The sequence below is a fragment of the Mesoplodon mirus genome (genome assembly GCF_964341445.2).
Source record: "Mesoplodon mirus genome assembly, chromosome: 16".
Lineage (NCBI taxonomy): Eukaryota > Metazoa > Chordata > Mammalia > Artiodactyla > Ziphiidae > Mesoplodon > Mesoplodon mirus.
In genome coordinates, this window is record NC_138992.1 from 66,099,818 (window position 1) to 66,120,105 (window position 20,288).

The 20,288-nt window shown below is 43.1% G+C and overlaps 1 protein-coding gene across 2 annotated transcripts in view; it reads left to right on the forward strand.

Moving 5' to 3' along the window:
• Nucleotides 1–20,288, forward strand: part of ARFGEF1 (ARF guanine nucleotide exchange factor 1) — a 135,748-nt gene that overhangs the window by 111,021 nt on the left and 4,439 nt on the right. Inside the window, exons 24-37 of one of the 2 annotated variants that reach the window (XM_082601025.1) lie at nt 52–92; nt 187–356; nt 722–873; nt 998–1,170; nt 2,134–2,294; nt 3,124–3,254; nt 6,057–6,186; nt 8,009–8,144; nt 8,227–8,365; nt 8,977–9,049; nt 13,212–13,344; nt 17,044–17,183; nt 18,630–18,798; nt 19,834–19,972. In XM_082601025.1, coding sequence (XP_082457151.1) covers nt 52–92; nt 187–356; nt 722–873; nt 998–1,170; nt 2,134–2,294; nt 3,124–3,254; nt 6,057–6,186; nt 8,009–8,144; nt 8,227–8,365; nt 8,977–9,049; nt 13,212–13,344; nt 17,044–17,183; nt 18,630–18,798; nt 19,834–19,972 — 1,887 coding nt within the window. Of the gene's footprint in view, nt 1–51; nt 93–186; nt 357–721; nt 874–997; nt 1,171–2,133; nt 2,295–3,123; nt 3,255–6,056; nt 6,187–8,008; nt 8,145–8,226; nt 8,366–8,976; nt 9,050–13,211; nt 13,345–17,043; nt 17,184–18,629; nt 18,799–19,833; nt 19,973–20,288 lie in introns of those variants that run through there. The other variant, XM_082601026.1, reaches the window with a different exon arrangement.

The following is a 20,288-nucleotide window of genomic DNA, read 5'->3' on the forward strand; positions in this document are numbered from 1 at the left end:
TGTATCAGAAGTGAGACGTTACAAGTTTTTGAATTATATTTTTTTCTTTAGAATATTTACAGGGTCCACAAGGCTAGATGGAAATGCTATTGGTAAGTATGTACATTTACTCCACTTAAAAACTGATTTTTGGCTTAAAAGACTTCAAAGTTAAGTTTTTAAAATGTTAATCTATTTATGTTATAGTGGATTTTGTCCGTTGGCTCTGTGCTGTGTCTATGGATGAATTACTTTCCACTACACATCCAAGAATGTTTAGTCTACAAAAAATAGTAGAAATATCATATTACAACATGGGAAGAATAAGATTGCAGTGGTCTCGAATTTGGGAAGTTATTGGAGATCATTTTAATAAGGTATTTGAGTAATTATAGGATTTGCTTAATTTGTAATTTTTTGTTGTTTAAAATTTCCTTATCATAATCTAATTGAGACCTTTTTCCTTTCCAAGCAGTTTTTTATTACATTTTTGTACTTGGATTTAGAAAACCCTTTGAGTCCTGTTCTTTCCTTTAGAAATAATTGCTCTAGGTTTTAAGAATTTAGTTAAAATATGTTCTTCTTGTTGAGAAATATTGTTAGTACACTTAGTGCCTTTATGGAGAATCTTTGAATTTACCTATCTATGCTATTAATTATATATTTTTTCTAAAATAGAAAATAAAGAATTAGCAAGTTTCACTGCTGGTATTAGCACCCTGTATTTCTGTTGCCATTACAGGTTGGCTGTAATCCTAATGAAGATGTAGCTATTTTTGCAGTAGACTCCTTGAGGCAGTTGTCAATGAAGTTCTTAGAGAAAGGGGAGCTTGCTAATTTCAGATTCCAGAAGGATTTCTTAAGACCTTTTGAACATATAATGAAACGGAACAGGTATTATATTTGTTGAATTGCTTAATATCAGAAAAATACCTTATTTTCCACAGTAGGGGGAAAAACAGAAGAAAAGGGAGAAAACCTGATGAGTTTTATCCAAGCAATTGTATTAATATTTTAGGTCTCCAACAATTCGAGATATGGTTGTACGGTGTATAGCACAGATGGTTAATTCTCAAGCGGCTAACATTCGGTCTGGATGGAAGAACATTTTCTCTGTGTTTCATCTAGCGGCATCTGATCAAGATGAAAGCATAGTTGAACTTGCATTCCAAACAACGGGGCATATTGTCAGTGAGTGTTCTCTAAGCTCTGTTCAAGTTAAAGAAAACAAAACTCTAATGTGTTCAGAAGATAATTCAAGTATAAAGTTATGGGCTTTAAGTTTTCCAAGTCTTGCCTACAGAAGCAGAGCAAATAGTGACAGTATTATCATCATTATAATGTTATAGTTAACATTTATCGAATGTTTACTAGGTGGCAAGCGCTACAAGCACTTTGCATGCATTTTCTTCAGTCTTCACAGCAACTGTATGAGATAAATATCTTTATTATCTCTCTCTTTGTTTTTAATAGATAAGGAAACTCAGACCCAGTGAGGTTAAGTAATTTGTCTAAAGGCACAAAACTAGTGAGTGATGGAGTTGAGATGCAAAGCCAGAGAGTCTTAAAGCACAGCATTTGTTCTTCACCACTGCACTACACAGCCTCCTTTGACTTTAAAGAAGAATAAAATACTAAGGATCTAAATTAAGCCTCTCTAGAAGATAATGATGTCATCATCATCAACGTCAAGAATGATGACGTCATCATAGCTGTCATTTATTGAGTGCTTGCTTGAATTAAGTAAACTAAGCACAGTGCTAAGCATTTTACTTACGTTTTATTTAGTGCTTACCACTATCCTGTGCATATTATTATCACCATTTTATAGATTAAGAAACTCAGATACAGAGAGATTAAATGTAATTTTGAATATTCACTCAACAACCGTTGATTTTGTATCTACTGTGTACCAGTCACTCTATTAGGTACTGGCTTTATAGTGTAAACAAAACACAGACCTGTTTCCCTGTTTCTACTACTCAAGGCAGTCAAGTAACTGGTCAGGACAGACGTTGGAACCAATGTCTATTGGACATTAAAACCCTTAATCTTTAAGAAGTATCCATTACATCTAGAGGTTGGTGTATTTGAGGTATAATTAAGAAAAGCTGAAAGTTGATAATTATATTTATGTGTTTTTCTCTCGTATAGCCCTTGTGTTTGAAAAGCACTTTCCAGCAACCATTGATTCTTTCCAGGATGCAGTGAAATGTTTGTCTGAATTTGCATGCAATGCAGCTTTCCCAGACACAAGTATGGAAGCAATTCGACTTATTCGCCATTGTGCAAAATATGTGTCTGATAGACCTCAGGTATAGCATCATTTAGTAAACAAAATGTTACTGAGCTTTTATCTCCAGTCAGAGATCTAAGTTTATTTGGGAATTGAGGGGATATGAAGTATTTATTTTTCAGAATTATCTGAGTTATGGTTACATTTGTTGAAGATGTCAGGTATTTTTCTGAGTGTTTCACGTGTATTAACTTGTTTAATATTCCATAACAGCTTTATGGGATAGGTTGTGTTGTAGCCCCATGTACATAAGGAATCTGAGGCACAAGGAAGTTAAAAATGTGCCCCTGCATGCGGGGGATAGTAAAGGAGACCTAGGATTTGAACCCAAGCCTGTGTTTTTAGCCATTACCTTAATATACTGAGGTTGACCGTGGATGAGTGCAGGCTTAAGCACTGAAGTGAAAGGTTGAATTGGCAGCCTGGCTGCCAGCTCTGACTTGCATATCTGAGTCTATCTTGTAACTGTCCTAAGGAGCAGTGATGCTTCATAGATTTTTACTACATACTGACACGAACCTGTGGGGTATTTAGTTCTCGTGTACATCTACTCATTTGATCTTCACACCTCCCTGGTGTGGTGGCATGGCTGCATGATGTAATAACCATTTAAATGATAAAAATGGAAACTTGAATAATGCAGAAAACTGGTGATGGAGTTGAAGCTGAAAGCAGCTTTTGGTTTCTAGTCCAGTGCTCTATAGGCGGTTGTAATCTCCATCTTTTTTTAAGTTATCAAATTGCTCACTTTTGATTAGTAAAGTGTTAAAAAAAATTTTGGAGAAATAATATGCTTAATGTATAGGTATTATGTTTTGCCTTTAGTAAACCTGCGTTTCTTCTTGAAGGCTTTCAAGGAATACACAAGTGACGACATGAATGTGGCACCTGAAGACAGGGTGTGGGTGAGGGGATGGTTCCCAGCTCTCTTTGAGTTGTCCTGTGTCATCAACAGATGCAAGTTAGATGTGAGAACCAGGTAACAGCCAGTACTTGAAATTGAAATTTTGAGAGGCTTATTCTTACTTTAATCAAATCAACTTATATGAACGCCAGTTCAATTTTATTAAGTATAGTAGTTATTCGATAGGCAGATTTTAAAATATGTTAAGTAGAGCAACAATAAAAAATGGAAATAAATTACTTTTCCTTAAAATTTGACTGTGGCCTACTTTGAGTTTTAGGTTCTATGTTAATTTACACATTCTGTCTTTCATACATTTGTTTCCAATCAGAAATTGAAGTTAGCACCAAAATTCATCTTCTGATGAATGATAAAAGAATTTCCAAATGCATGTCTTTGATGGACTTTAGGTGAAGGACCGTTGCTTTTTGAAGACTGGCCAGTAACATAGTTTTGAATAATATAGGCCTGTTCAAAAAGAATTGAACTCTTTCAAAAGTATATTCTCAACAAAAGATCTATATGAATATCCAGTCCATTTGTAAAGAAACTATTATGGGTATAATGTAACCAGACAAGTACTCAGTGCACACTTCTTACAGTTATAAGAAGTTGTTATGAATTTGTTAGAGTTCACATCAATCCCATAGTATTGCTTTTCTCACCCTGTATTTTTGATGGCCAAATTGAAATGACCAACTTGTGTATCCTAACGTCTCTCAACAGTGCATCAGAAAGGTAGTATAGACTTGTAACAAATCAGTGATAGAATATAATGAAAGAATGAATCTCTCCTTCCACCACTTACGCCAGAACCACACCTATCCCCAGCCAAGGTTAAGTTTGTTTTATAGCCTAAGAAATGTTTCACTTTTATAGTGCTATTTGTTATAACAAATTTTGTGAAATAGAAAATAATCCAAAATATGACTCACACCTTGGAAACTTGTTATAGAATTTAGTAATCACAAGCACATATGACGTTATATTTCACATGTAGGCACTGAGGAATTTTTGTCAGTGGACCTGTTAGGAAACTTGATAAAATTCAAGATGGCCCCCAATTCATATAACTCTAAATTATTTAGGTATACAGCTTTCAAATGTCCAGCCACTTCAGTAGAGCAACGAACATGTCATAACTGACGAGTCATGGAAACTCAGCACCCCGCTCCCTGCCCTTGTTTATTTGTAGAAGTCTGTTTGACGTAGACCTACCTGCTTTCTTAGCCTCTCAGCCTGTCCTTGTCTGGGACCACACTACCTTGCTTCTCACCCTATCCTATGTTCAGATTATGGATGGGTTTAGTTGTTAAAGAGAAGAGAAAAGGAATGTTCTAGTTGGTAAAAAAGAGGGAAAATATGAGTTAACTTTGTTCAGTGATGGCTTTGATTTTCTTACGTCATTCCAGGATTTGTAAAGGCAGTTATTTAGATTACACTTTAAAACGCAGCACTACGATTTGTATAACACACTAATTACAAAGTACTTTCAAATGCATTCTCATTTGAGTCCCTCAAAATTCTGTAGATTTAGGGTTGAATAATTAACCTGGAGCCCTACCCATTCTTTTTCCCTACACCAGCAACTTAAGTATTCATCAAAACTTGTTCCATAGTAAAAAGCCTTGGAAACCTCTCTAGATCTGTGCTTGCTTTGGGGGCCTGGAAGAAACAGGATTTTCACATCCACTCACCCCAGCTCTGGGGGTTAGTTAGCATCCAGTTTACTTGGAGTGGGAGGAAGAGGGAGCCTTGTCCCATTGCAGGGGAGACATGGAACTCTGACACGGTTCTCCTGGGGAAGACAGAGTGTGTTTCTTCCACAGGAATCCCTTTACTGTAGTTCCTTTACTTCTGATTTTACACATTAGGTATCTTACAGATCAAATAAACTGTTGTGAACTTGCCGTAGGACTGAACTACCATAATGTTATTTTACACACCTATTGAACAAATACTTGTTTAGAGCCTATTATGTATCAGGCATGTACTAGGCCCGGGGGTAGCACAGCAGCAAATGAACTAGACCACGTACCAGTCCTTATGGAGTGTTTCAAAGGAAATTTTGTTCTGGCTTACTGTCAGACTTTTCGAAATATAAACCTTTTCTAAGTGGAAGGGTACCTATATTTTACTAGAAGAAATTACTGTATAGAGAAAAGATCAAGCTTTTTAATGTTTACATGAAGGCATTATTTCAAGAAAGGTAATAAGGAATCAGAAGGCAATTTTGAGTTTTAGTTTTAACACTTATTCAAAAGAGAAGAATGGGATATGAAAGCAGTTTATTTGTTCAAGGAACACTTAACTGTGTGCCCCTGTGTGACAGGTGCTGCTCTGGCCTGGGATACAGCAGGAAACAGACACCCTGCCCACACTAGTGTCTTAGTGGATTAGTTTGATAAATCCTTCAGTTTGAGGATATTATATGAACAATTAGAGTGTTAACTAAAAATTCCTATAGCTCTTTGAAAAAGATTTTCCAAAATCTAATTTTATTTGTTCTTAGACTGATTTCCGTGGCCACAGTGCCACAAAATTAATATTCACCCAAATGATGATCTTTCTCAATCTATAATTCCATTTACATTTTTTAAATGCTGGAATGATGGGGTGGGAGTGGAAGAAAAGTAGAAGAAAAAATTTTCAGGCCAAGTCCTTTGGAGTTTTTTCCTAAATGATGCATCCTAAAGAAGCCTGTTTTACAACCTAAATTTTTTTAAAGCTCAGTATCATGTGTTAGTTTAAAACCAGTTTTAAACTTTGCTTTCAGTAACTTTGTGCACTAACTATAAAAACTGTTTTAGGAGGGGGATACTAATGTGGTATGCTTTTTTGTATTATAGCTTTCCTAATTACATTTTATCATTTTAGGGGTTTAACAGTAATGTTTGAAATAATGAAAACTTATGGCCACACTTATGAAAAACACTGGTGGCAGGATTTATTTAGAATTGTTTTCAGAATCTTTGACAACATGAAATTGCCAGAACAGCAGACAGAGGTAAGAGAACATGAGATTTTCATTTAACACAGTGAAGTCAGAAGGTTCTTTTTTTCCCTAATACATTTTAGTATTTCAAATTTAAGCACGGTGAACAGAAAAAAATCCTAGAAATTTTTTCTTTACGGCATTATAATATAGTAGTAAGTCTTTATAAACAATGCAATTTGGGGATAGAAGTGAGTTAATGAATTGGGTTTTGTTTTCAGTGTTTTTGTTGAACTTCCAGTGTCTTTTCCTCATTTTAATGTTGTCACAAGTAAAACATCAGTAGCTCTCCTTAGTATTCATAGGGCTTCTTATTCTGAATTGAAGAAGGAATGCGTGTTTATTTATTTATTTCAAAGTCTTTACTACAGACCAGTTACAGTATGTGTTTCAGTAAGTGTGGGAAGGAACATCAGGTCTTCGTGTTTTGTCCCATATAGTGTATTAAATGCAAATTTGGGGGCCTCTCTGACCTGCACAAAATTTTATTTTAGATCTACAGGTAGACTCTTAAAACATTTTATAAAGTGGACTACGTAGGTACATGTTTATGCCCTGGCACAAAACCATGTATAAAAATTACTCCAGGGGCTTCCCAGGTGGCGCAGTGGTTGAGAGTCCACCTGCCAATGTAGGGGACACAGGTTCGTGCCCCAGTCTGGGAAGATCACACATGCCGCGGAGCAGCTGGGCCCGTGAGCCATGGCCACTGAGCCTGCGCATCCGGAGCCTGTGCTCCACAACGGGAGAGGCCACAGCAGTGAGAGACCCACGTACCACAAAAAAAAAAAAAAAAAAAAAAAATTAGTCCAGATTAGTCCATTTGAGAAAAATAAAGAAATTACTTACACTCCCTCCCCCTTTTGGGGGGGCTGTGTTGGGTCTTTGTTGCTGCGCGGGCTTTCTCTAGTTATGGTGAGTGGGGACGACTACTCGTTGCTGTGTGCGGGCTTCTCTTGTGGAGCACCAGCTGTAGGTGCATGGGCTTCAGTAGTTGTGATGTGCGGGCTCAGTAATTGTGGCTCGCGGGCTCTAGAACGCAGGCTCAGTCGTTGTGGCTCGCAGGCTCTAGAACGCAGGCTCAGTAGTTGTGGAGCACAGGCTTACTTGCTCCTCAGCATGTGGGATCTTCCTGGACCGGGGCTCGAACCTGTGTCCCCTGCATTGGCAGGCGGATTCTTAACCACTGCGCCACCAGGGAAGTCTCCTACTTAGACCCATTTTATTTTAAACCTATGCTAACCCACTTGGATAAATTCTTGTCATTGCCTTCCTATATTTTTCTTCCACGTTCTGTCATATTCTGGAGCAAGACCAACTGTTGTTATTAGTGTCAATTGTTTGAAAAGTCATAGCGTTAACAGCCAGACAATGCAGTGATTTTTTTTTTCAATAAAACAGTGCAGAAAATAGTTTTTTTTTTTTTTTCTTTTTGCTGTATGCGGGCCTCTCACTGTTGTGGCCTCTCCCGTTGCGGAGCACAGGCTCCAGATGCGCAGGCCCAGCGGCCATGGCTCACGGGCCCAGCCGCTCCGCGGCATATGGGATCCTCCCAGACCGGGGCACGAACCCGTATCCCCTGCATCGGCAGGCGGACTCTCAACCACTGCGCCACCAGGGAGGCCCAGAAAATAGTTATTTTATATGCAGATGGTTATGGGATAATGAAGAGAAATAGATCAGATATAAAGTTGAGGTGAATGTCACATTCAAGGAGTTGAGTGCTCTGAAAGGAACCTACAGACCTACGTTTTAAATATGGAAACATATTTCTTTGAAATTCTAGTAGTTGATGAACGGCCTGACCTTCATTTAATGACTGTCTCCCCTGTAGAAAGCTGAGTGGATGACGACGACATGTAATCATGCGCTTTATGCTATCTGCGATGTGTTCACCCAGTATTTAGAAGTACTCAGTGATGTACTTTTGGATGACATTTTTGCCCAGCTCTACTGGTGTGTGCAGCAAGGTAGGTCCGTACCAGATAAGTGACACAAAGTGTTCAATGTGACCCTGGTAATACCCAAGTGAATTGCTCTTTTCTTTTCTAGACAATGAACAGTTAGCGCGATCTGGTACGAACTGCTTAGAGAATGTTGTCATTCTGAATGGTGAGAAATTTACCCTAGAAGTCTGGGATAAAACTTGTAACTGCACACTGGACATCTTCAAAACCACAATTCCACATGCGTAAGAAGAGTTTATACAACTTTATATTTGTATATTGAATGATGGACATGAAAGGTTTGATAGTAATTAGTGATTTCTCATAACAGAAATCCTTTTTAAAATATCTCAGTGTTCTTTGAATTTGCGTTTATTGCAAATCAGACTCCTGTAAAACCATAACAAATACATGAATTAAATCTTTTATATACCCAAACTTTTAGTCTGATGATTTAAAATTTGGGTCATAATGAAGTGATTTAATAAGATTTTATTCATCCAGATTAAACCAAGCGGTGGTTCTGAATTGAAAAAAAGAAAATCTCAGCATTTGTTTTAGTTACTGTAAATGTAATAATCTAAGGAAAATTTATTGTATTTTGTATTACAATATTGTAAATACTGTATTTTATGGTTAATTATCATCTTTTTCTAAGGGATAAGTTTGGAATTGAATTGTAGTGGAGTTTTTACTGATTGGAAAACTAAGACATAGTCTTGCTAAATGACTTGATGGCACCTGGATCATTTGTAGGACACCTTGAACTTGCTTCCCAGCTCGTTTCATTTCAAAACATGTTGGATGCGGCGTGCTTCACACTCTCAGTGACTGGTGTGATTTTGGTGTTTTAAAGGCTCTTGACCTGGCGTCCTGCTTCTGGAGAAGCTGCTCCTGCACCTCCATCTCCTGTGAGTGAAAAACAGCTGGTAAGTTTTAACAGATAAAGCATATATTAAATTACTTAACTATTTGTGGTAAGTACTCTACCGTGGGGCAGATTCTTTTATATGAGCCCAGCTCTTTTAAAAAGATGTCGTAAAATATAGATGGTCTTGACACAGAGTAAAAGGATCTTGAGAGCGCAAGAGGCAGGCACCAGTTCACATAAGGATTTACATACCAAGCTGAAGATATTATTGGATGTTATTTTATTTAAACTTTCAACTTTGATATAATTTCACCTTAGAGAAAAGTTACAAAAGCAGTTTAAAGAATTCTGATAGACCCTTCACGCAGCTTATTGGCTTCCTAGATCTGCCATAACAAATTACTACAAACTTAGTGGCTTAAAACAACAGAAATTTATTCTGTCACGGCTCTGGAGGCCAGAGGTCCGAACTCAAGGCGTCAGCAGGGCCACACTCCCTCCCAGGGTGTTTAGGGAGAAGCCTTCTTTGCTTCCTCTAGCTTCTAGTGGCTGCCGACAGCCCCTGGTGTCCTTGGCTTGTACACACATCCCTCCATGTTAACGTAGCTGTGTGAAGCCAAATCTCTCCCTCCTTTCTCCTTTAAGGACACTAGCCATTAGGTTTAGGGTCCTCCCCAAATTCAGAATGATCTCATCTCAAGATCCTTAACTTTAAAGACTCTGTTTCCATGTAGCCTTCACAAGTACCAAAGGTTAGGACTTGGACTTACCTCTTTGGGGCCACTGTTTAACCCATTATTTATCCTCTGGTGCCCCAAAATTCATGTCTGTCTTTCGGGCAAAGTCATTTATGCCATCCCAACATCCCCGGAGTCTCAACTTAGTGTAGCATCAACACCAAGTCCAAAATGTCATGTAAATATCATCTTATCAAAAGTCCCAGATCTCATCATCTAAGTCATCTAAATCAGGTATGTGGTCTATTCTGGAGCAAAATTTCTCTCCATTTATGGACCTGTGAACCTGTAGAACAGAGTAACTGCTGCAAAATATAGTGGTGGGCAGGCACAGGGTAAACATTCTCATTCCAGAAGGGAAGCTTGGAAGGAGTAAAAGGGTCACTGTTCCTAATCAAGTTCAAAACCCAGGAGGGCAAATTCATTAAGTTTCAAGGCCTGAGGATAATTTCTGTAGCTTGGCACCCTGCCCTACCTTCTCGGCCCATGGCTTCTCCCTCTGGTGCTTCAGCTTTGCCCTCTGAATCATTCCTCACTTACAAGTTCCACTTTCCACCCAGTAGTACAACACAATTCAGCCAAGGTTTCTGCAACTTATAACAAAGATCACCATCGTTCTAGTAGCCAATAACACGTTCCTGATTTCCTTCTGAGATCTCACCAGAAACACCTTTTTTTTTTTTTTCAAATAAAGTTATTTATTTATGTATTTATTTTGGCTGCCTTAGGTCTTAGTTGCTGCGCGCGGGCTCTCTCTAGTTGTGGCGAGCAGGGGCTACTCTTCATTGTGGTGCGCGGGTTTCTCATTGCAGTGGCTTCTCTTGTCGCAGAGCACAGGCTCGAGGCGCGTGGGCTTCAGTAGTTATGGCGCGCAGGCTCAGTAGTTGTGGCTCATGGGTTCTAGAACGCAGGCTTAGTAGTTGTGGTTCACAGGCTTAGTTGCTCTGCAGCATGTGGGATCTTCCCGCACCAGGGCTCAAACCCGTGTCCCCTGCATTGGCAGGTGGATTCTTAACCACTGTGCTACCAGGGAAGCCCCAGAAGCACCTTTAATGTTCATATTTCTATCAGCGTTCTAGTCATGACCATGTGTGTGTGTGTGTGTGTGTGTGTATGTATATATATATATATATATATTCTTTAGGATGATGGAAGCTTTCTCTACCAGGCATTATTCCTTCTGAATCCTCACCAGAACTGAGTTTAACATCCATATTTCTACCAACAGTCTCTTCAGGTCAGTTTAGGTTTTTTTCTATTGTACGCCTCAGAACTCTTCTAGCCTCTACCATTACCCAGTTCCAAAGCCACTTCCACATTTTTAGGTCTTTGTTATGGCCACACCCACTTCATGGTACCAAAATCTGTATCAGTCAGTGTTCTCCAGTTCCAGAGAATTGGAGCCAGTAGGAGATAACCTACACCTGTGTGTGTCCATATTTATCTATACGTGTGTGTGTGTGTGTAATATATATATATATATGTATCCCTATATGTTTTTTCCCCTTAATTTCAAGGAATTGGCTTAAGCAGGTGTGAGGGCTGGCAAGGTTGGAAAGTATAGGGCAGGTGGGCAGGCTGGAAACTCTTGGGCAGCTGTAGTCCACAGGCAGAACTTCTTCAGGGAAATCTGTTTTGCCCTTAAGGCCTTTCAACTCACGGGATGAGACTTGACCCATATTATTGAGGATCGTCTCCTTAACTTACAGCCGTAACTGTAAGTGTTCACCACATCCACAGAATGCCTTCACAGCGACACTTGGAATAGTGGTTAATTGAATAACTGGTTACTACAGCCCAGCCAAATTGACGCAGGAAACTGACCATCACACCAGGTTTCTCGAAGTGTTATCACTGTACTACGTTTGCTTTCTTATTTCCACCTCCCTCTTCTCTCACTCCCCCACCTCCCTACATACATTTTTCTGGATTCTTTGAAAATAATTTGAAAATAACACACCCTTTTTTCCCTAAAATTTTTAGTGTGTTTTCCATAAAATAAGTAAATATATATAGTCACGGTGCAGTTAACAAAATAGGGAATTACTATTGAAACAATACTACAATCTGGCTTCATTCAGATTTCTGCTGTTCTCCCACTAATGTTATTGAATTTTAAACCCAGGAAGCCAGAGGTAGCAAATCTATGCCCACTGACCTGATCTGTCTCCCACAGCTTTTTAATTTCTTAACTAATTGTCAGTGGCTAAAACGTAGGTCTCACAGAAGAGCACCACTCTGAACGTGTCTTGAGAACTGTGACATGTGGCATATCGGGCCCGCATTGCTCCATGACCCTGATCCGCTGGAGTTGTTCGTTCATCACAGACTCCACCACTTATGACGTCCTGTTTCCAGCCCAGGATGAGCTTGCTCTTGTTTTTTTGTTTTCCTTAAATTCGGCCCGCTCCCCGCTTGCTCTGGGGGCTTTTGTTTGTGCTCCCTCTGCTGTACAGTGTCGTAGTTTGCAGGGTGGGCTGTGACGCCAGACCCCAAATCAAATCATGGCTCTGCACTGACAAGCTCTGCAGCCTTAGCAAGTTACTTAACCTCCTGTTAAAGTGAGTCCTGCGGTGGGAATTAGATCTGCTGCTGCACATGAAGTCGTTAGAACAGCGTGTGCCGGGGCGCGCGCTCGGCGACTCTGCCTGCTGCTGGGCCGATGCGGTGGGCCCAGTGGTGCCCCTCGAGGCTGCTCAGTCTCTTCCTTGGCTCCGTCCGGGAGCTGCAGCTGCCCTGGCCGTGCATCTGGTCTCCTGCTGGAACCAAGTAAAGCTGTGATGTCAGCTGCCATATATCGTCTGACACCTCTACTGTCAAAGGCTTGTTAAAGCGTTAAGGATTTACTGCCAAGTCCTTAACAACCTGCAAGGAAAGTGTCATCTCCATTTTCAGATTCCAGATCAGAAAACCTCGGCTCCGGAAGGTCCATTGGTTTCCCAAAGGTGACACACAGCTGGAGCCGGGTCTGGAGTGGCTCTGTTGGGCTTGACCCTCAGCTTCCCTCCATGTTCTGCTCTCCTAGTTGGTCACCTTCTCACTGACCTTTCTGGTTGCTGGTTTCTTGGGTGACAATATCCTTCCCTAAATGCACCCCTACAAAGCTTTCCTGGGCTCAGCCTGCACAAAACTCGCAGAAACCCCTGCCCACCATGTGTGTTTCTGTTTCGATTTCATGACAATTCATGGGTATTGCTGACAAGTGTTTCCACGTAGTGAAGCTTATTAGCATTTCTGTCTGTTGCTCTTGGGTGGTGTCAGGCCTGATCTCAGTGGGGTCAGAAAGGAAGCTTTTCTCTAAAAGATTATCAGCTCTTACCCATGTGCAGGTAATAACTTACCCAGGATGTCCATCATTGCAGTGTGTACAATGTGATTTTCATAGGGACACAACGTAATTTTTTTAAAAGCAGTGTAATAGAAACTATTTTCATCGTTAAGCTTTATTCATTGTACTTAAAATGAATTTTTTTACTTTATTAGGATACGATATCACAGAAATCTGTAGATATTCATGATTCTATTCAGCCAAGATCTGCAGATAATAGACAGCAAGCTCCACTGGCTTCTGTCTCTACTGTGAATGAAGAAGTCAGCAAAATTAAACCCACAGCAAGTGAGTTATTTCTCTTAATAAAAATAAATTGTGTATTTTCTTCTCTGTAGGCAAGACATGAAAGTTTTGCTCTTACTTTTATTAACAAACACATACTGTAATTGTGTGGTCACTTCCTTACTGTGTTTGCTCCAACTTGGACAGCCCCCGGCAGATGGTCAGGAACTCTGCTGACACCTACAAGACCGTTTTTTTTCTGCAGTGCTTTTCAGCTGATGTTTGTTTGAAGCACGTGGGTCTTGAGAGGAGAGAGGGCGTGGCCAGGGCATCGAGGAGCAAAGCCCTCCTTGCTCCTCTGAGCACTGCGCTGCCCCTCCCCTCACTTTCTTCGGTTCTTTTCACAAAATAGGGGAACCCCTTCTGTTTTTTACTAACTTGGTTCACAGAGGAAAGAGGACCTCCTCCCTAGAGGAAAACAGGACAACTTTAATTGCTTTTTTAAATTGAGGTGAAACACACATAGCAAAAGTAACCGTTTTTTTTAAAGTGAACAGTTTGGTGGCGTTTAGCGCATTCCCCACGTTGTGCAGTCACCACTGTATCTGGTTCCAAAACGTTCACCCCAACAGAAACCCCATAACCATTATGCTGTTGCCCCCACTTCTCCTCTTCCCCAGCCCCAGCAACCTCCAGTCTGCTTTCTGTGTCTATGGAGTTGTACATTCTGCACAGTTCATGTAAATGGAATCATACAGTGTGACTTTTTATGTCTGGCTTTTATTTAGTATAATGTTTTCAAGGTACATCCACAGTGTAAAATGGATCAGTAGTTCATTCCTTTTTATAGCTAATTGTCCTTTGTATGGATATACCACATTTTGTTTATCCTTTTATCTGCTGGTGGACATTTGGGTTTGTCGCACCTTTTAGTTATAATGAATAATGCTACTGTGAATCTCTGTGTACAAGTTTGATCACCTGTTTTTAATTCTTTTGGGTGTACACATAGGAGCAGACTTGCTGGGTCATAAGATAATTCTGTGAGGAGCCCCTAGAATGTGTTCCGCAGTGGCTGCACCATTTTGTATTCCTACCAGCAAACTGCATTTTTTCCACGTCCTCAGAGACATTTCCTCCCAGACATTTCCGTTTTCTTTTTCTTTTTAATAATAGCCATTCTAGGGGGTATAAAGTGTTGTCTCATTGTAGTTTTACTCTGTATTTCCCTAATGATTAATGATGTTGAGTATTTTTTCATGTGCTTATTGTCCATTCGCATATCTCCTTTGGAGAAATATTTATTCATGTCCTTTGCTTATTTTTAATTGGGTTGTTTGTTTTTTGTTGTTAGTTGTTAAGAGTTTCTTACGTACTCTGGACGCTACACCCACGTCAGATATATGATTTGCAAATGTTTATTTTCTCCCATTCTGAAGGTCTTTTTACTTCTTATTGATAATAATTCTGTGATGTACAAAAGTTTAAATTTTGATGAAGTTCAGTTTATCTGTTTTGCTTATGCTTTTGGTGTCATAGTTAGGAATCCATAGCCAAAGCTAAGGTCATAGAGATCTTCCCCAGGGTTTTCTTCTAAGAGCCTTACACCTGTAGCTCTTACATTTGGGTAATCGATCCCTTTTCAGTTAATTTTTTTCAGGGAATTTTTATTAATCCTAGGTGTTTACATTTGTTTTTGAGGGACGACAGATTTGGTGTCCTCCTTGAAAGGAGCCTCCAGCTTCAGTCACTGTGTCTTGCTCCTTAGAAGGGAGATAGGTGGTGATGAGCGGCCTGTTTGCATTTTTCATTCCTGGGCTCTGGAGCGCAGCTGTCAGGGTCCCTCACAGCTTTGGTCGGCCCTGGAAGGTGCCGTGAGGACACGGCTTTGCTCTCCCTCAGCCCCAAGACTGAACTTACATACACTTCGCTTTGTAAGGGAAGGACGTGGTCCACAGGTTTTTACTTGCCTGATCTGGGATCGTCCCTCGAACGGAGTGGAGAGCGCTGCGCCCCGCCCTTCTGACCTGAGGGCTGGCATTTTCTTCCTTGTGCCGCCCCCTCAAGGTCCTCGAGGAAGAGTTCACTGTGTCCCAGGGGCCCTTCCCTTCGCCCAGGGGACAGTCGTGGTTGCTGTGCCCGTGGGGAGGTGTCGCCGTGACCCTGTGCCAGGGGCAGCTCCCTCCTTCCTTCTTCACGCGCAGAGGCCACCCAGAGGCCACCGCTGCCCCAGCTGGGCTCCGCCCAGGGCCCGCCCTCCCCCTTGTTCGTCCTTGCTCAGCTCTGGCCCCGTCCTTGGGTGACCCAGTGAAATGGTCTCCTAATATGACCCTTGGCACTGTCAACCCTTGTGAACGAAATTTGTTCAAATAGGTACCGTCCCCCAAACATGCAGCTGGTCGTTGCTGATGAGACCAAGTTCCTCCTGCAGCCCCCGGGACTGGGGTGTCTTGGATTTCTTATGTTTTTTGACTTGAGATCTGGTACTAAGAACTAAATGTTCAGTACATCAGCATTTCTGAACACTCTCTGGAAAGGAGTCGTTATGACCTAAATACGAATAAATTTAAGCAAGTTGTTTTGCTATCTCCCCCAAATCCCTAAAACCTGAATTTAACTTGTAGAAATTGGGGAATTCCCTGGTGAGTCCAGTGGTTAGGACTTGGCGCTTTCACTGCCATGGCCCGGGTTCAGTTCCTGGTCGGGAAATTAAGATCCCACACGGCCAAAAACAAAACAAAACAAAAAAACTAACTTCTTGAAACTGGTGCCAGAAAAGGGAGTTTGTAATAATAGCAAAGTGGGAAAAAACTGAAGGACTGTCCAGTCGTCCAGTGCTGGAGCCACTGCCCTGAGGCCGATGGACAGGCAGCGCCCTCGCCATGGGCGGCTGTGCAGGTGCCGAAGAGCCACCCTGAGAGCCGACCTTGGGGCTGGGCCAGCGCTGCCGGGTCTCACAGCTCCTCAGCTGTTGAGTCGTCGCTCTGAACCTTGCACTTATTTCTACGTTTGCTTACCTGATGGCCAGCGAAGTGGAAACCCTTCCATGATCATGTCTCTCCTTAAGGAAACGGCCCGTCGAGCTCAGTCGTTCAGGCCAGAGGGACGCAGTGCCTGAGCACCGGTTGCTTCCAGTGTGCTTACTTTTATGGTCACGCACTCAGCGGAACTCTTCATAGACTTCTGTGCTTATGAATCCCTTTGGAAACATGGGGTCATTTTAGCTACAGCTACCCACCTGGATCCGAAGAAAACATGTGCTCTGGTTGACCCACAGTATCGTCCCAGTGGTCAGAGTTCTTGTCTGCCCCTCACTTCCTGCCTCACAGATCTAGTTCCCCTCGTCTTCTTCTGGTTGAGGATTTTATATTACCTATAGTTAAAGGTCAAACTTGGGTTTGCAGTAAATGCTATTAAAATTGTAGCTTTTAATCCATTTGATACATTTTATTGAGGAATAATTATTAAGTCTTATCTTAAAATTTGTAGTGGAACCTTCTTGAACATATTCACTGTTCTAAGTCATTTTGAATATTTTTGTTTACTTAGAAAGGTAATTTTCTAAGGCTTTTCTAAATATCGATTAAATGAAGCTTTTACTGAGTAGTGCTTATGTGCAGAAGCAGGCTATATCCTCAGTGTGATGTGTGCAGGTTACCTTCATACGTGTTAATGTTTCCTTAGCATTGTAATGTCATAGAAATTATAAAGGATTCAAAATAATTTTTGTTTGCATGTGCATTGGGGTGGGTTTCCTCACAGAATTTCCAGAACAAAAATTGTTTGCCGCCCTGTTGATTAAATGTGTTGTGCAGCTGGAACTCATCCAGACCATCGACAGCATCGTGTTCTTTCCCGCCACAAGTAAGAAGGAGGACGCGGAAAACTTAGCCGCAGCGCAGGTGAGCGGGTGCGAGGGCCACTGCTCGTTGTTGAATGGGGAGTTAGCGCCACGGTCTGGGCTGCAGAGCAGAGGTCAAGCTAGAGACCATCGCCACATAGATGCCATTTTAAACCGTGGGACTGACGAAGTGGACAGAGCTGGGAGGAGGGTCAGGGCCCGAGTGGGGGGCCTCCGTGGTTTAGAGCGCAGGTGATGAGGCAGGTTCTTGTCCTCTTGCCTGAGGACAAGAGCCAGGGAGGCAGGGGGAGACCGGGAGACAGTGCTGCCCTGCAGGTCAGATGAGGAGGGTGTCCTGAGAAGAAGGGTGTGATCAGCCCCGTCAGATGCTCCTTAGTAGGGCAGGTGAGCAGCCACCCGACAGTTGCCCTAGAGAATTGCTCCAGCAATTTGGTGGACTCTGGTTGACCCTGACGTTGTGCTTAATTGTAATGTTGATACAAAAGCATTGTTAAAATGGGTACACGAGAAGAGGAATTGCAGACGGCAGATATCCATAAGTCTGTCAAGGAGTTCCGCTGTTAAGACAGGGTACAGAGGAATGGGCTAATCGCTGGGGGAGGATGAGGGGCTCAAGAGAAGGAAGGGTTCGCTTTGTTTGGTCACTAAGGTTGGCAGTATGGCAGCCCGGAAAACTCTCCTCCAGGAGAGAGAGAGAGACAGTGCAGAAGAGGGAGGGACAGTTGCTAGAGCGTCTTTCAGAGCGAATGGGGGGGCGCCTGGAATAGAAGCACAGACAGTTCGCGATGGTAACAGGAGGGCACGCAAAGCGGGTGGGTTAGAAAGTCTCGGCACGTTGGTCTGTCTGGTGGCCGGAGTCTGGGGGAGATTCTTGTGTTTTCTCACTGAGATAGAAGCAAAGTCATCTACCAGGTGAGGCTGGGAAGAAAGTTTTAGGTCCTTGAGGAGAGAAGAGAAAAACGCGAGTGAGGCATCCAGCAGAGTGGGCTGGGAGGGCGTGGAGGCATTGCAGGGCAGCACCCAGAGCCCCTGGATTTAAAGAGAAAGCCCGCTTTTCTCCAGTCGTGTGTATTGTGCGGTACAACGTAGTAGGCGGTTTTGCCAGCCAGTTACTGAAAAGAGGAGGTGAGGGGTTATGCACGAGAACATTTATACTCACAGTCCCTGGCCTCAAACTGGTGAAGAGAAGCGAGGACGTGGGGAGGGCGAGGAACGGGGTGGGGCGGGGGGAGAGGCCGGGTATGGTGGGTGCAGAGCTCTGGGGTCAGGAACGGTGGGGAGGGAGCTGAAGGCATTGGAGGCGACTAGGATGCTCAGGATGAAGCTTCTGGAAGTTGAATAGCAAAGGGTGGACCCTTTCTGTTGAGGCAGCACAGATGAAGTTCTGTGGCTTTGCTCATAAAACGGGTCTTCGGGGAGCCCTGAGATCTAAATTCACTGACCTCTGTGACTGGGTGCATGTGCTGCGGTGGTTTGTTTCCCGAAGAGAGATGCCGTGGACTTTGACGTTCGAGTTGACACTCAGGACCAAGGAATGTATCGCTTTCTAACATCGCAACAACTCTTCAAGCTGCTGGACTGCTTGTTGGAGTCACACAGATTTGCAAAAGCATTTAACTCCAACAATGACCAGAGGACGGCCCTGTGGAAGGCGGGTAAGCTGTGGATGGGGTCCCGTGCCTGCCCAGTGAACCGCGCCGCCGTACCACAGGCCTTTCTCTGGTGTATAAAAAGCCAGGTAGCTGCCTGGGTAGATGGGTCTCTCCCGTGTTTAGTCAGACAACTGTCTTTCGTCTTGTTTACCCGGTCTGGGCCCTCCTGTCGACACCGGCTGCGTGCGACAAGTGGCCCTTTCCTGAGGCCAGACCTCGGAAGGGAAGTGCAGGGCTTTGAAGTGGGAGGTGGATTTGTTTTTGAACACGTTGGAAAATTTAAGTAAAAAACAAGCTTTATAATAATTTTACTAACATAGCTGATTTTTTATTTAAGAAATAGTTACTTGGTGCCTATTAGGTGCAAAATGGTGCTAGAGAGTGAGAGGCTGCAGACATGCAGGAAACAGGAGGAAAAGCTGCCGTTCCTGAAACGCCAGACTCTTCCGGCAGAGCGTGGGATGCCCTACCTTTGCGTGACTTAGTTTATCCCCAGTGTCTCTAGCTCCTCATTAAACCCACCCAGGCTTTGTTCATTCTGCTCCGTTCACAGCCTCACGTCTGTAAGGAGTAGTCCGTACTTACCTTTTCCCCTTTATTCAACCCAAGTTACTGTTCCTGCCAAGGTCACCAGGCTCTTCCCCCGGGCCCTCCCCCTCCTCCCCTCCCCTCCCCCCCCCCCCCCCCCCCCCCGGCTGCTCACCTTTGGCCCATTCTCCCCACTGCGGGGGTGTGGCCCGCGCAGGCTGCCCAGAGCTGGAGTGTGTCTTCTTTGAAGAGTTGCGCCTTCCCAGGCAAAGCTGTTCTGTATCTCAGGTCCCCAGCTTGAGGGGAGGGAGTTCTAAACGCAAAAATACCCGACTAGGCACCTCCCCCGCCTCCCCGCACAGGTTCCAGCGCCTTCTCCATGTGACCCTGACCCCGTGGAGGGCGCGAGGCCTGGGCGCCACGGCTGGACGCACACGGGCTCCACGCGGGCTGTTTTGCCTCCACGTGAGATGCGTCTCCTCCCTAACGCGGCCCTTCCCCCTTCTGCAGGCTTCAAGGGCAAATCCAAACCCAACCTTCTGAAGCAGGAGACGAGCAGCCTGGCCTGCGGGCTGCGCATTCTCTTCCGGATGTACATGGACGAGAGCCGGGCCAGCGCCTGGGAGGAGGTCCAGCAGAGGCTTTTAAAGTAAGACTCGGGGCTGGGTTTCCGGCTTCGGCCCATGCGGCTCGGTTCAGAGCGGGAAGGGCCGCGAGGTGTGGGGGGGGCGGGGATGGGGATGGACACACCCTGCCCGGCCAAGCGGATACCTTGGGGCCAGAGGAAGAGATTGTGGAACTTAAACACAGTCTTACAGACGAACGTGCTCTCACACAGTTGGTGAGATGCAAGCAAATTACGTCTGTTTTTGCTGCTACAGGACAAAGGAGCAAGTTCTATGTCTTAAAAGTTTCAAATGTTGTAATTTTTAGGCTTTTCTTCATGCCATAGATAGCTCTATTTT